Source organism: Rhinopithecus bieti, unplaced genomic scaffold, assembly GCF_001698545.2.
Source record: "Rhinopithecus bieti isolate Rb0 unplaced genomic scaffold, ASM169854v2 scaffold_29388, whole genome shotgun sequence".
NCBI lineage: Eukaryota > Metazoa > Chordata > Mammalia > Primates > Cercopithecidae > Rhinopithecus > Rhinopithecus bieti.
Window position 1 is genome coordinate 2,644,569 of NW_016813389.1, and position 14,325 is coordinate 2,658,893.

The following is a 14,325-nucleotide window of genomic DNA, read 5'->3' on the forward strand; positions in this document are numbered from 1 at the left end:
ACCAATCTTGCTGTGAATGCTGGAGGCCTCCCTGCAGCTTGCAAAATGCCTTTGTGCTGTTGCAAGTCACACCCTAAGGCCTTCTGAGCCTTCAGGTCAGTGGATGCCATCCACACAGTCCCGAAGGCACAGCTGGCTTGGACGTGTGCTCCATTTACAGACAGAGTGCTCTGGTTGGTAGGATTTCACAGGGCTAGTTCTGGGGCAGCTGCTCCTAGCCTCCTGCCACATTGTATAGCAGGGAAGAGGCTACTGTGTCCTCCACTAGGGCTCTCCAACCTTTGGGTTGGTGCCTGGCCCAGAATAGGGTTCCCAGAGTTGTACAGAAATTAAATGGAGAGCCGACGTGCAGGGAGGGTTTGGACCCACACAGGGGAAGTGCCCTGGTATCTGGGAGGTGGGCTGCCTCTGGCCCCAGCAGTCCTCCCTTCAAGCAGAGGCCAGGGCCAGGCTGAGCTGACAAGCTTCTACTCTCCTTGCAGCATGAACGTGCAGGGTGATTATGAGCCAATTGATGCCACCGGGTTCATCAACATCAATTCCCTCAGGTGAGCAGCTCAGGGCCCTGACGGGCCTTCAGAGCCCCCAGGTGTAAAGGATAGGCTTTGATGGGACCTTTCTGCTGCCCTGCCCTAGACAAACCTCACTTTCCTGTCCATCTGCCCATAGCATCCTCAGAGGCATGCTTTGATAGCCAACAGTAACAGACAGTCCTAGGCACTGGGGTCCTAGGTTCCTGTGTCCCACCCGGTGCCTCTGATACCTGCCCTCCCCTCCCCCTAAGCCACCGGGACTCCACTATGCGCTCCTTTGCAGAGCAGGTTAAACAAGGAAATAGCGTAGAGGTGGAGAGAAGCCTTTGTTTTCTGTCACCATACCTGAGCTGTAGGTCTAGCTGGAAGCCATCCTAGCCACGTGGATCCCCATGGCCCAGGAGGGTGGTGCACATCATCTGAAGTCACTCAGACCCTTGATCCTCTGGGAGTCACCAGTAAGGGTGTCAGCTGTACGTGCCGCACAGATGCAGTGAAGGTTCAATATGAGCCTGTGGAAATCAAGCATGCCGCTTGGGCTCAGACCCTGGCATGTGGGAAGAGCCAGGGGGCAGTGCCAGCAGCAAGCACTCTCAGCCCAGGGCTGATGTGCTCAAGGGCAAACAGGGTCGTTTGTCACCAGCAGCTAACATAGACTAAGCTGCTCTGGGGCACTCTCCTAGGATGTCTCATTTAATTCTTACGCAAAATTTGCAACTCCCCGGAAACAGGCTGAGTGGTTAAGTAACTTTCCAAGGGTCACACAGCTAGGAGGTGGTGGAGCTGAGTCCAGAGGGCCTGTCCTGCTGTGGGTTCTCCATCACCAGCTCCCTTCTCATGGGGATTGGAATCTAGAAGAAGATGCAAGTCTGTCTCCTCTTGCTAACAACATGCCCTGGGCACAGAGCCACCATTTTCTCCCAGAGCCAGTTTCTTGTCCCTGGAGGCAGCTCATGCCTGGAGAGATGTTGAATCCCGCCCATCTGCCCAGGGTCCTCTCCCTTCCCCTCAGTCACCTCCACCTCCCCTGCCTCCTGCGCCCTCTGTTTGTATTTTATGACTCTATAAACCCTTTTAAATGGCCCAGAACACACAGGGCTTACATAATGGCCTCTTCATTTCTCCCATTGCCAGTTAAACGCTTTGTCTTCAACAATGACAAACAATGTTTTCCCCCTAAGATAAATTAATTACATTATCCTGATTGGAGGGCAGGAGGGGCCAGGGCAGGAGAGGGAATAGAAAAAAAGACAACTTCACACACATCTTAACAAACAGCTGCCCCCGCCACCCCAGTTCTGCCTGAATTAATTGAACCCAGTGTGTGTTGTTATTGTTAATTTACATTTTTCTTTGTTTTGAATCTGGTTTACAGGCTGAAGGAATATCATCGTCTCCAGAGCAAGGTCACTGCCAAATAGACCCCTGTACAATGAGGAGCTGGGGCCTCCTCAATTTGCAGATCCCCCAAGTACAGGCGCTAATTGTTGTGATAATTTGTAATTGTGACTTGCTCTCCCTGGCTGGCAGCGTAGTGGGGCTGCCAGGCCCCAGCTTTGTTCCCTGGTCCCCCTGAAGCCTGCAGACGTTGTGTTGTCACCGAAGGGAAGGGTGGGGGGCAGCTGCGGTGGGGAGCTATAAAATGACAATTAAAAGATACACTAGTCTTTTGTTTCTTTATTTCTACAGAGTGTGTGTGTGTGTAGTTAATCATGCTTTTCTTAGCCCAACCTTTGTGTTTTCGGACCTAAGTGCTGCCGAAGGCCACCATTTGCCAGACAGACAGCCTGTTAATCTGGGAGTCAACCCCTCTCCAGCAAAAACTAGGAATCCAGAAGTGCCGCCTGGGTCAGATCCTAGCCAGCAGTCTGGGAATCAGTCACCAACTGTGGTCCTGTTGCAAATGTCAGGAAACCGAAGAAAATTTAGGGGATGCCCTTTGGGGGCGTCAACCCACAGCCCTTTCTCTGGGGATCACCTTTACTCACAGCCCACAGGGAGCTTCTACACAGGGCGGCCATGAGTGACCCCAGGACACTTACTACAGCTGTGTGGCCTAGAGCAGCCTAACTCATGAAGGAGGACGGAGAGGCCTGAGCAGAGAGGAGAAAAGAGCAGGCCCGGAACTTGGCAGCACTTCCCACTGTCCACAAAGCAGGCCCCAAAGCAGCCATGTTTGCAGTGTGGCCCCTCCCCCCTTGGTCATATCTGATTGGACCGTGGATGGACACCTGACTAGAGCTGGCCAATCAGAAACCCCAGGAATTGGGCCTCAGCACATGGCCGGAAGTGAGGACATGTAACGCAGGCACTCACCATGGAATGCTGTGGACCTGGGGCGCAGAGCAGGTGTAGAAGGAAACGAGAGGGAAGGGATGGGAAGAGAGGGTATATATTGGGGTCCGTATTCCTATCCTGGTGCTTCATGAAAGCTGGTGGCATCTCTTGGCCTGGTTTCCCTGACACCTGATATCGTAATGAATTCAGGACTCCAGCTGAGTGAGGGAGTTTCTGCTCCTTGCAAGCAAAAGTATCTTCACTGGGAAGACCTGAGTGCTGCTTGCTCTGTGCTTTGCTCTGGTTCTGAACTCAGAACCTGACCTCAGGGATTGCCTCACCACTCCACTGCCACTGTCCTGTGTTATTTTCCTCTGATTATTAATGTCCGTGGTAATAATAAGTGACTCAATATTAGCTTTGTGCCAAACACTTCGCTATACACTCTATTCACATTAGCTCGTTGAATCTTCAAAATCACACTTGGAGGTGAACACTTTCATCTCCATTATGTAGAGGTAGCAACGAAGCTGCAGATAAATTGACTTGCCAAAAGCCACTCAGCTAGCAAGTGACAGAACCAAGAACCAAACCCCGGCCCGACTGAGCCCCCAAATCTTGTGCGTTTGTCTTTTTGTTATTGTTGTTGTCGAGATGGAGTTACCCAGGCTGAAGCAGTCTCAGCTCACTGCAACTTCCGCCTCCCAGGTTCAAGCGATTCGCCTGCCTCAGCCGTCTGAGTAGCTGGGATTACAGACGCCCACCACCACGTCTGGCTAATTTTTGTGTTTTTAGTAGAGATGGGGTTTCACCATGTCCGTCAGGCTGGTCTCGAACTCCTGACGTAAGGTGATTCACCCACCTCCCGCCTCCCAGAGTGCTGGGATTACAGGCCTGAGCCACCGCCCCCGGCCATTATGTCTTTTACCATAGTGATAAACTGCATCTTTAAGAAAAGAAATAACGGCCGGGCTCAAGCCTATAATCCCAGCACTTTGGGAGGCCAAGACGGGTGGATCACGAGGTCAGGAGATCGAGACCATCTTGGCTAACAGGGTGAAACCCCGTCTCTACTAAAAAAAAAAAAAATACAAAAAACTAGCCGGGCGTGCTGGCGGGCGCCTGTAGTCCCAGCTACTCCGGAGGCTGAGGCAGGAGAATGGGGTAAACCCGGGAGGTGGAGCTTGCAGTGAGCTGAGATCCGGCCACTGCACTCCAGCCCGGGCGACAAAGCAAGACTCCGTCTCAAAAAAAAAAAAAAAAAAGAAAAAAAAAAAGAAAAGAAATAACTAGCCAGGCGCAGTGACTCTCGCCTGTAATCCCAGCACTTTGGGAGGCTGAGGCAGGTGGATCACGAGGTCACAAGTTCGAGATCAGCCCGTTTGAGACCAGCCTGGCCTCAGCCTCCCAGAGTGCTGGGATTACAGGCATGAGCCACCACGCCCGACCACATTTGGTATATTATCAGTCATATTTCGTCTGTCTTTTCTTGTTTTTTTGCTAAGCATCCTATAATGCACATATATTTTTTCCTATGCTTACAATATTTTTGCAGTTATTCAGGCTAAAGTATAAATGCTTTATATTTTATAGTTATAAATGTATAGCTTAAAGTATAAATTGTATATATTTATGCTTTAATAGATATACTTTGCCCCCTATTTTTAAAATTTTAACATATCGTAAATGCTTTCCTATAACATTAAAAACTCAATCCTTAAGCCTGGGCACAGTGGTTCATGCCTCTAATCCCAGCACTTTGGGAGGCTGAGGTGGGTGAATCGCTTGAGTGCAGGAGTTTAAGACCAGCCTGACCAACATAGCGAGACCCCATCTCCATAAAATAAATTTTAAAACTCCTTAAACATTTTCAGCAATTACATAATATTTTGTTACATTGATACTCCCTAACTTAACCTTTCCCTATTTATATATTTAGTTCTTTCCATATTCTAAATTATTTTTCTGCCTTTTGTTGAACTTATTTTTTATGTTTTAAATAAATAGAGATGGAGTCTCACTATGTTGCCCAGGCTGGTCTCAAACTCCTGGGCTCAAGTGATTCTACCGCCTCAGCCTCCCAAAGTGCTGGGATTACAGGTGTGAGCCACAATGCCCAGCCCTTTTGTTGAATTTAATGGAATGTTTTTAATAGTTGGTTATTAGCTATACTTATTAGTTACTGCTTTTTTAGTAGCCTCTCTGAGAGTTATTTTATATATCTTTAACTTACCACAGTCTACCTTCAATTAATAGTATGACACCTCAAGTGTAACTTAAGAACTTGGTAACAGTACAACCCTGGAACATTTCACTTTATGCTTTTGTTGTCATAGATATGCTACAAAATCCCATAATACATTGCTATTATTTTTGCTTTCGACAGTCAAATATCACTTTTAAAAGATTAAAATAAAATTAAAATTAAAAAATGAAGATTTTAAAAGATGAAAAATAATGGCGGGCCATGCCTATAATCTTAGCACTTTGGGAGGCCAAGGTAGGAGGATTGCTTATGCCCAGGGATTAAAGGCCAACCTGGGCAACATAGAGAGACCCCCATCTTTACAAAAAAATTTAAAATTAGCCAAGTGTGGTAGCACATGCCTGTGGTTCCAGCTTCTCAGGAGACTGAGGTGGGAGAATTGCATGAGCCTGGGAAGTAGAGACTGCAGTAAGGAGTGATCACAGCACTGTACCCTAGCCTGGGCAACATCTCAAGACTCTGTCTCAAAAAATAAAAATAAACAGCTGAGATTGCACCACTGCACTCCAGTCTGGGTGACAGAATGAGACTCTGCCTCAAAAAATCATAATAATTAAAAAAAAGATTTAAAATAAGAAAAGAGTGTATCTTATATTTATCCATATATTTTTTCTGATGCCCTTCATTCCATTGAATAGATCAAAGTTTCTATATATATCATTTTCCTTCTGTTGAAGAACTTTCAAAGATATTTCTTCTAGTGCAGTGATTAATTCTTTCAGTATTATTTATTTATTTATTTATTTTTTTGAAACAGAGTCTCACTCTGTCACCCAGGCTGGAGTGCAGTGGTGTGATCTCCGCTCACCCCAACTTCTGCCTCTCGGGTTCAAGCAATTCCCCTGCCTCTGCTTCCCAAGTAGCTGGGATTACAGGTGCCCTGCCACCATGCTGGCTAATTTTTGTATTTTTTAGTAGAGACTGAGTTTCTCCACTTGGCCAGGCTGGTGTCAAACTCCTGACCTCAAACGATCCACCCACCTCAGCCTCCCAAAGTGCTGGGATTATAGGCATGAGCCACTGCACCCGGCCCAGCTTTTATTTCTTTGAAAAAATTTTATTAACATTTACAAGTAGATCCTTGCTCCATTTTGAGTTCATTACTGTGTAGGTCATGATTCAGGATCAAAATTTATTTTTGAAAATACTGATATTTTGCTGTTCCAGCACCATTTCTTAAAAAGTCTTTCTCCTATTATATTACCTTAGCATCTTTGTCAAAAATCGATTAGGCCAGTCATGGTGGCTCACGCCTGTAATCCTAGCACTTTCGGAGGTCAACGTAGGCGGATCACTTGAGGTCAAGAGTTGGAGACCAGCCTGGCCAACATGGTGAAACCCCATCTCTATTGAAAATATAAAAATTAGCTGGCCGTGGTGGTGCAAGCCTGTAATGCTAGCTGCTTGGGAGGCTGAGGCATGAGAATCGCTTGAACCCGGAAGGCAGAGGTTGCAGTGAGCCAAGATCACATCACTGCACTCCATCCTGGGCAACAGAGCAAGAATCTGTCTCAAAAAAATAAAAAAAAAAAATCAATTGATGGATACAGGTCTACTTCTGGACTCTCAATTCTGCTTCATTAATGTTATGTGTCTAGCCTTATGCCAAAAACTCTCTGACTGGCTTATTATAGCTTATAGTAAATCTTAAACCTCATTCTTTTAAGATTGTTTTGGCTATTCTGGGTCCTTTACTTTTCCATATACTTTTTTTTTTTTTTTGAGACAGAGTCTCGATCTGTCACCCAGGCTGGAGTGCAGCAGTGGTGCATCTTGCCTCACTGCAGCCTCCGCCTTTCGGGTTCAATCAGTTCTCCAGCCTCAGCCTCCTGAGTAGCTGGGATTACAGGCATGCACCACCACATCCAGCTAATTTTTGTATTTTTAGTAGGGTTTCACCACGTTGGCCAGGCTGGTCTTGAACTCCTGACCTCAAGTAATCCGCTCACCTCAGCCTCCCAAAGTGCTGGGATTACAGGCGTGAGCCACCTGCCCAGCCCACATACCTTTTTTTTTTTTTTTTTTGTCGCCTAGACTGGAGTGCAATGGCATGATCTCGGCTCACTGCAACCTCCGCCTTCCAGGTCAAGCGATTCTCTTGCCTCAGCCTCCTGAGTAGCTGGGATTACAGATGCCCCCCACCTCCCCCACCTAATTTTTGTACTTTTAGTAGAGATGGGGTTTTGCCATGTTGGGCAGGCTAGTCTCGAACTCCTGACCTCAGCCTCCACCACTTCCCAAAGTGCTGGGATTATAGGCGGGAGACACTGCGCCTGGCCCATATAAATTTTTTAAACAAATTATTCATTTCTTCAAAAAGTCTGCTACGATTTCATTGGAATTGCATTAAAACAACAGATTCATTTGAAGAGAATTGTCATCTGAGTTAGTCCATTACCATTGCTATAAAGGATTGTCTGAGACTATTTATAAAGAAAAGAAGTTTATTTTGGTTTGTGCAGGCTCTACAGGAAGCATAGTGCTAGGATCTACTCCTGGTGAGACCTCAGGAGGCTTCCAATCATGACTCCTGGAAGCTTCCAATTACTGTAGAAGGTGAAGGGGGATACAGAAGGTTGTATCACATGGCAAGAGAGGGAGCAAGAGAAGAGGGACAGGTTCCAAGCTCCTTTTTAAACAACCAGATCCCAGGCACAGTGGCTCACACCTGTAATCCCAGCACTTTGGGAGGCCAAGGTGCTTGAGGTGAGGAGTTAGAGACCAGCCTGGCAACATGGCGAAGCTAAAAATACAAAAATCAGCCGGGTATGGTGGCACACAACTGTAATTCCAGCTACTCAGCAGGCTGAGGCATGAAAATCGCTTGAACCTGGGAGGCAGAGGTTGCAGTGAGTTGAGATCATACCACTGCACTCCAGCCTGGGCAAAAGAGCAAGATTCTGTCTCAAAAAAATAAATAAACAACCAGATCTTTTGTGAACTTATTACTGTGGTTAATTTTTTTGCATATGTATATATTTCTCTCTCAAAATTAGAAGTTGAATTTTGTCAAATGTTTCTCAACATCCTTTGAGATGTTTTCTCCTGTATTCTGTTAATACAATGAATTACATTAATTGATTTTTGAATGTTAAACCAATTTTATATTCACAGGAAAAATACCATTTGGTATTGCTGGATTTAATTTGCTGAAATTTTGCCAGAGATTTTTTGTGTCTATATTCACATGGGATGTGGATCTGTAGTTCTCTTGTGGTTCTTTGGTTTTTGTGTCAGGGAGAGAGTGGCCCCCCCAAAAAATACATTCAGAAGTGTCTCTCCACCTCTTCTGTTTTCTAAAACAGCTTTTGTGTAGGATTGGTAATATTCTTTCATAAATGTTTCATAGAATTCACCAGTGGAAAGCCAGGCATGGTGGCTCATGTCTGTAATCCCAGCACTTTGGAAGGCTGAGGTGGGAGGATTGCTTGAGCCCAGGAGTTCAAGACAATCCTGGGCAACATAGCAAGACCCCCATCTCTGCAAGGAAACAAAAAGAAAAAAGAATTCACCAGTGAAACCATCTGAGCCTGGAATTTTGTATGTGTGTGAGGCTTTTATTCTTTTATTTTTATTTTTTATTTTTTTCTTGAGATGGAGTCTTGGTCTTGTCTCCCAGTCTGGAGTGCAATGGCATGATCTTGGATCATGGCAACCTCTGCCTCCCAGGTTCAAGTGATTCTCCTGCCTCAACCTCCCAAGTAGCTGGGATTACAGGCACCTGCCACCATGCCCAGCTAATTTTTTGTATTTTTAGTAGAAACAGGGTTTCACCATGTTGGCCGAGCTGGTCTTAAACTCCTGACCTCAGGTGATCCACCCACCTCCGCCTCCCAAAGTGCTGGGATTACAGGCATGAGCCACTGTTCCCAGCCTGAGGCTTTTAAAAAATAAATTTGGCCAGGTGCAGTGGCTCACGCCTGTAATTCCAGCACTTTGGGAGGCCAACGCAGGCAGATCACTTGAGTCCAGGTGCTCAAGACCAGCCTGGCCAACATGGCAAAACCCCATCTCTACTAAAAATACAAAAAGCCAGGTGTGGTGTTGCATGCCTGCAATCTCAGCTACTCGGGAGGCTGAGGTTGCAGTGAGTTGAGATTCTGCTAGTCCACACCAGCCTGGGTGACAGAGTGAGACTCTGTCTGGGACGGGACGGGACGGGACGGGACGGGACGGGACGGGATGGAATATTCCGTTTCTTTGATTTATGTAACGCTATTTAAGTTGTCTATTTCCTCTTGGATCAACTTTGGTAATTTGTTTCTTTTGAGGGATTTAACCATTTCATCTTGGTTTTCAATTTTATTAGCAGAAAGTATTTTTTATAGTTTTCCTGACCTCAAGTGATCCACCTGTCTAGGCCTCCCAAAGTGCTGGGATTGCAGGCATGAGCCACCACACCTGGCCCCTGCTAGGTTTTGTGCTTAATGATTCTTATATTCAGTGAAGTGTGTCTACTCTGACTGGGGGAAACTCAAAACGATTCTCAGTCCTGTATGAGATTCTCAGTAATTTTTTTTTTTCCCTCAAAAGTTGCTCTTGGCCGGGCACGGTGGCTCATGCCTGTAATCCCAGCACTTTGGGAGGCCGAAGCAGCAGATCATGAGGTCAGGAGTTCGAGACCAGGCTGGCCAACATGATGAGACCCCATCTCCATTGAAAAATACAAAAATTAGCCAGGTGTGGTGGTGCATGCCTATAATCCCAGCTTCTTGGGAGGCTGAAGCAGAAGTATTGCTTGAACCTGGGAGGCAGAGGTTGCAGTGAGCCGAAATCAGGCCACTTTATTCCAGCCTGGGCAACAGAGTAAGACTCCGTCTTGGGGGGGAAAAAAAAGTTGCTCTTGTTTGGTTTCATGGGGTTTTACTCTATACATGAGGAGATTGGCATCCACCAGAGACTCAAATGGACACTTAACAGATTGCTGGAGGTCTTTCTCCTGTAGTGCCTTCCTTGCTGGTTGTCAGTCCCACAGATTTCAGCTGTGTTGGCTTCCCCAAACCCCATCTGTCTTCTCAGCTTTGCATGATCACTGGACTCTGTGTCTCCTCCCCATTTGGCAGTTTTAGAATTACCTGCAAGCAGAAAGCTAGGTGATGACAGTGCTTGCCTTGTTAGTTTCCCTTGTCTCAGGAATCACAGCCCTGTGCTACCTGTTGTTGAGTGTCTGGAAATAGTTGTTCCTTGTGTTTTGTACAATTCTCTGTTGTTTACAGTGGGAGTATAATTCTGGACCATCTCAGTCTTTTGTGGACAGAAATTAAAGTTGATTTTTTTTTTTTTTTCTGAGACGGAGTCTTGCTCTGTGACTCAGGCTAGAGTGCACTGTGATCTCAGCTCACTGAAACCTCAAAATCTAGGGCTCAAGTCATCCCCCCCACCTCAGCCTCATAAGTAGCCGGGACTACAGGCACCCACCATTACACCCAGCTAATTTTTGTATTCTTCATAGAGACATGAAAAATGGCTCACTGCAACCTCCACCTCCCAGGTTCAAGCAATTCTTGTGCCTCAGCCACCTGAGTAGCTGGGATTACAAGTGCACACCACCATGCCCAGCTAATTTTTGTATTTTTAGCAGAGACAGGTTTTGCCATATTGCCCAGATGGTCGCAAACTCCTGGCCTCAAGTGATCCACCTGCCATGTTGCCCAGGCTGGTCTTATACTCCTGTGCTCAAGCGATCCCCCCAATCTTGGCCTCTCGAAGTGCTGGGATTACAGGCATGAGCCACTGCACCTGGCCTGATGTTTTTCAATATAACAATAATATAATCTAAATGCCTATAGGCCAGCCTGGCCTGAGAGCACACTTAATATCTTGCTGACATGAATAGTGTAGTTTCTCATCCTAACTAACATTCTACCCCTCATTGGCTCTCATCTCACTCAACATAAAACCCAAAGTCCTTACTACAGCCAGCACCAACTACCAGACATGAAAGTGAGACCACATGGGCACTTCCCTCCGCAGACAAGCCTGACAGCAGCTGCCTGAACAATCCCACATGAGACTAGCAATAGAATACCCTAGGCTGCTCACCTACAAGCTCATGAGAAAAAATAAATAACGTTTTATTTTTATTATTTTTTTATTTCAATATTTTTTGGGGTACAGGGTTATTGCTTACATGGATAAGTTCTTTAGTGGTGATTTATGAGATTTTAGTGTACCATTACCCGAACCGTGTACATTGCATCCAATGTAGGCACTAAGTTTTATGGTTATGATGCAGCAACAGGTAATTGATGCATTTATTATGGCCTACCAACCCTTTCATGATCTGGCTCCCACCTGCTTTCCTTCCTCCCCTCCCTCCTGCTCCCTGTCATTCTGCTACAGCCCACTGTCTTCAAATAATCCAAGCTCCGCCTGGAACATCTTCCCCCAAATAGCCACAAGACTCACTCATTACAGCCCCACTGTGGCACTGACTACCTTTATCCTGCCTCCCTCTTCTCCACAGCACATACCACCACCAAACATATGCATTGGTTTGCTTTGTGTATCTAGTAATTTTTTATTGAATGCTGGACATTGTTGAGTATCTCTCCCAGTAGATAGGAAGTTTCATGGGGGCAGAGACTATGTCTGCCTTATTTGCAGCTGTGTACCAGATGCTAAAACCATGCCTGATCCATAATAGGTGTTCAATTAGTATTTGTTGAATGAGTTGAATACTCATCCTCAAGTGGGCTCAGAACCCCACTTGAGGAGCATCAGGAATACATACTTCCTCCCTTGCTCCAGGAGCCCATAAAATGGTGCCTAAGCATTCAGAAGCTATTCCAATCCAGTCCTCATGCCACAGCCCAGGACCTGCCCTCATTCACCTCTTTGTCCCTCCTATCACTCTTCTCCAGTCACTGCCTACACTCTTGACATGCAGTTGCCCCTGCTGTCAACACAATTGAGCCCAGCTCCACTGAGAAGTGGGTAGGCAACCACCACCTTAGGGAAGCTATGGTAGGTTTGCTTGGACACGGAGATGTTAGAACTCTTAGCTCTTCAGATATGCAGCCTCTCTCCACCTGGGCGTGCCAGTGTGGCCAAATTATCTTGATTAGCTATAGTTTCAACAAACAGCCTCCAGCTGTCACCAGAACCACCTTGTCCTCCAGCTCTTATATCCTATTGCGGGGATTAGCTTATTGGGACTGACTCTGCCTTCTCTCAGAGTAAATTCTGTCTTTGGTAGACCCTCAATCCTCCTACCCCCTGCTATAAGGCTTCCACGGAGTTGCCCCCAGACTGCCACTGAAGACTGGGTATGTCTGAATCCAGGTCACTCCCAACATTGAAAATATTTTCTAGGAACGTCCTTAGTCCTCAAGTCATTCTAGAAATACAAATCAATACTAGGATGTAAATACGATTGTTGGTATCTAACAACCATTGTTTAGTTGTTGTTTATGATGCAGGAACTTATCCATGTAAGCAATAACCCTGTACCCCAAAAACTATTGAAATAAAAATAATAATTAAAATAAAATCTTATTCTTTCTCAGAGTGTCCAAATAGAATAATATTGAAAATTAAAGACTCCGAAAAATAGTTAAATTTTTTGTTTTGTTTTGTGAAACAGAATCTCACTCTGTTGCCCAGGCTGGAGCGCAGTGGCATTACCTTGGCTCACTGCAACCTCCACCTCCCGGTTTCAAACAATTCTTATACCTCAGCCACCTGAGTAGCTGGGATAACAAGCGCACACCACCATGCCCAGCTAATTTTTGTATTTTTAGCAAAGACGGGTTTTGCCATATTGCCCAGGATAGTCTCAAACTCCTGGCCTCAAGTGATCCACCCACCTTGGCCTCCCGAAGTGCTAGGATTACAGGCATGAGCCACCATGCGTGGCCCAGAAAAAAATGTTTATTTCTGATTCCAACATCTTCACCAAAATATTTTGGTTAATATTCATTTGCATTTCCTGCCAGTCATTCTTTCATATGCACATTTGTTTACAGGCATGTCACGTAGTCTGTTTACGCTGTGTACCTGTGCATTTGGTTTTTTGTTTTTTGGGGGTTTTGAGACGAGTCTCACTCTGTCACCCAGGCTGAAGTGCAGCAGCATGATCTCGGCTTACTGCAACCTCTGCCTCCCGGGGTTCAAGCGATTCTCTCGCCTCAGCCTCCCGAGTAGCTGGGATTACAGGCACGCACCACCACGCCTGGCTAATTTTTGTTTAGTAGAGACGGGGTTTCACCGTGTTGGTCAGGCTGGTCTCAAACTGCTGACCTCATGATCCACCTGCCTAGGCCTCCCAAAGTGCTGGGATTACAGGCGTGAGCCACCATGCCTGGCCTCTGCACATTTGTTTCATTTAACATAATAGCAGAATTAATTTTCCACGTTGTTGATAGGCTCCAGAACCAACTTGAATTGTACACTTAAAATTGGCCTATTTTGTATGATGTGTAAGTCACACATCGATAAAGCTTTTAAAAGCCAGGCTCAGTGGCTCACCTCTGCAGTCCCAGTGCTTTGCGAGGTAGAGGTGGCAGGATCGCTTGAGGCCAGGAGTTTGAGACCAGCCTGGGCAACATAGTACAAACCCATCTCTGCCAAAAAAAAAAAAGAAGGAGGAGGCCAGGTATGGTGACTCACACCTGTAATCCCAGCAGTTTGGGAGGCCAAGGCAGGCAGATCACTTGAGGTCGGGAGTTCAAGACCAACCTAGCCAACATGGTGAAACCCTGTCTCTGCTAAAAATTACAAAAATTAGCCGGGCATGCACCTGTAATCCCAGCTACTTGGGAGGCTGAAGCAAAAGAATCACTCGAACCAGGGAGGCAGATGTTGCAGTGAGCTGAGGTCATGCCACCATACTCCAGCCTGGGCAACAGAGCAAGACTCAAAAAAAAAAAAAAAAGAAAGAAAGAAAGAAAGAAAAATTACCTGGGTGTGGTGATGCACAACTGTAGTCCCTACTGAGGAGGCTGAAATGGGAGGTTTGCTTCAGCCCAGGAGATTAAGGCTATGGTGATCACACCACTGCACTCCAGCCTTAGTGACAGAGAAAGACTCCCTCTCAAATAAATAAATAAATCTGTTAAAAATAAATACATGCATATTTTTGAGACAGGGTCTCACTCTATCACCCAGGCCGGAGTCCAGTGGTACCATCACAGCTCACTGAAGCCTCATGCTCCTGGGCTTAAGTGATCCATCTCAGCCTCCTGAGTAGCAGGGACTACAGGTGTGTGTCAACACACCCAGCTAACTTTTTTTTTTTTTTTTTTTTTT

The 14,325-nt window shown here is 46.0% G+C and overlaps 1 protein-coding gene across 2 annotated transcripts in view; it reads left to right on the forward strand.

The window, feature by feature from the left end:
* The window catches only part of ASS1 (argininosuccinate synthase 1), a 57,587-nt gene extending 55,377 nt beyond the window's left edge, over positions 1 to 2,210 (forward strand). For both annotated transcript variants that reach the window (XM_017848331.1, XM_017848332.1), the window contains 2 exons: positions 483 to 548; positions 1,909 to 2,210. In XM_017848331.1, the coding sequence (XP_017703820.1) occupies positions 483 to 548; positions 1,909 to 1,954 (112 nt within the window). In that variant the 3' untranslated portion in view covers positions 1,955 to 2,210. The remainder of the gene's footprint in view (positions 1 to 482; positions 549 to 1,908) is intronic.
* Positions 2,211 to 14,325: the final 12,115 nt, after the last annotated feature.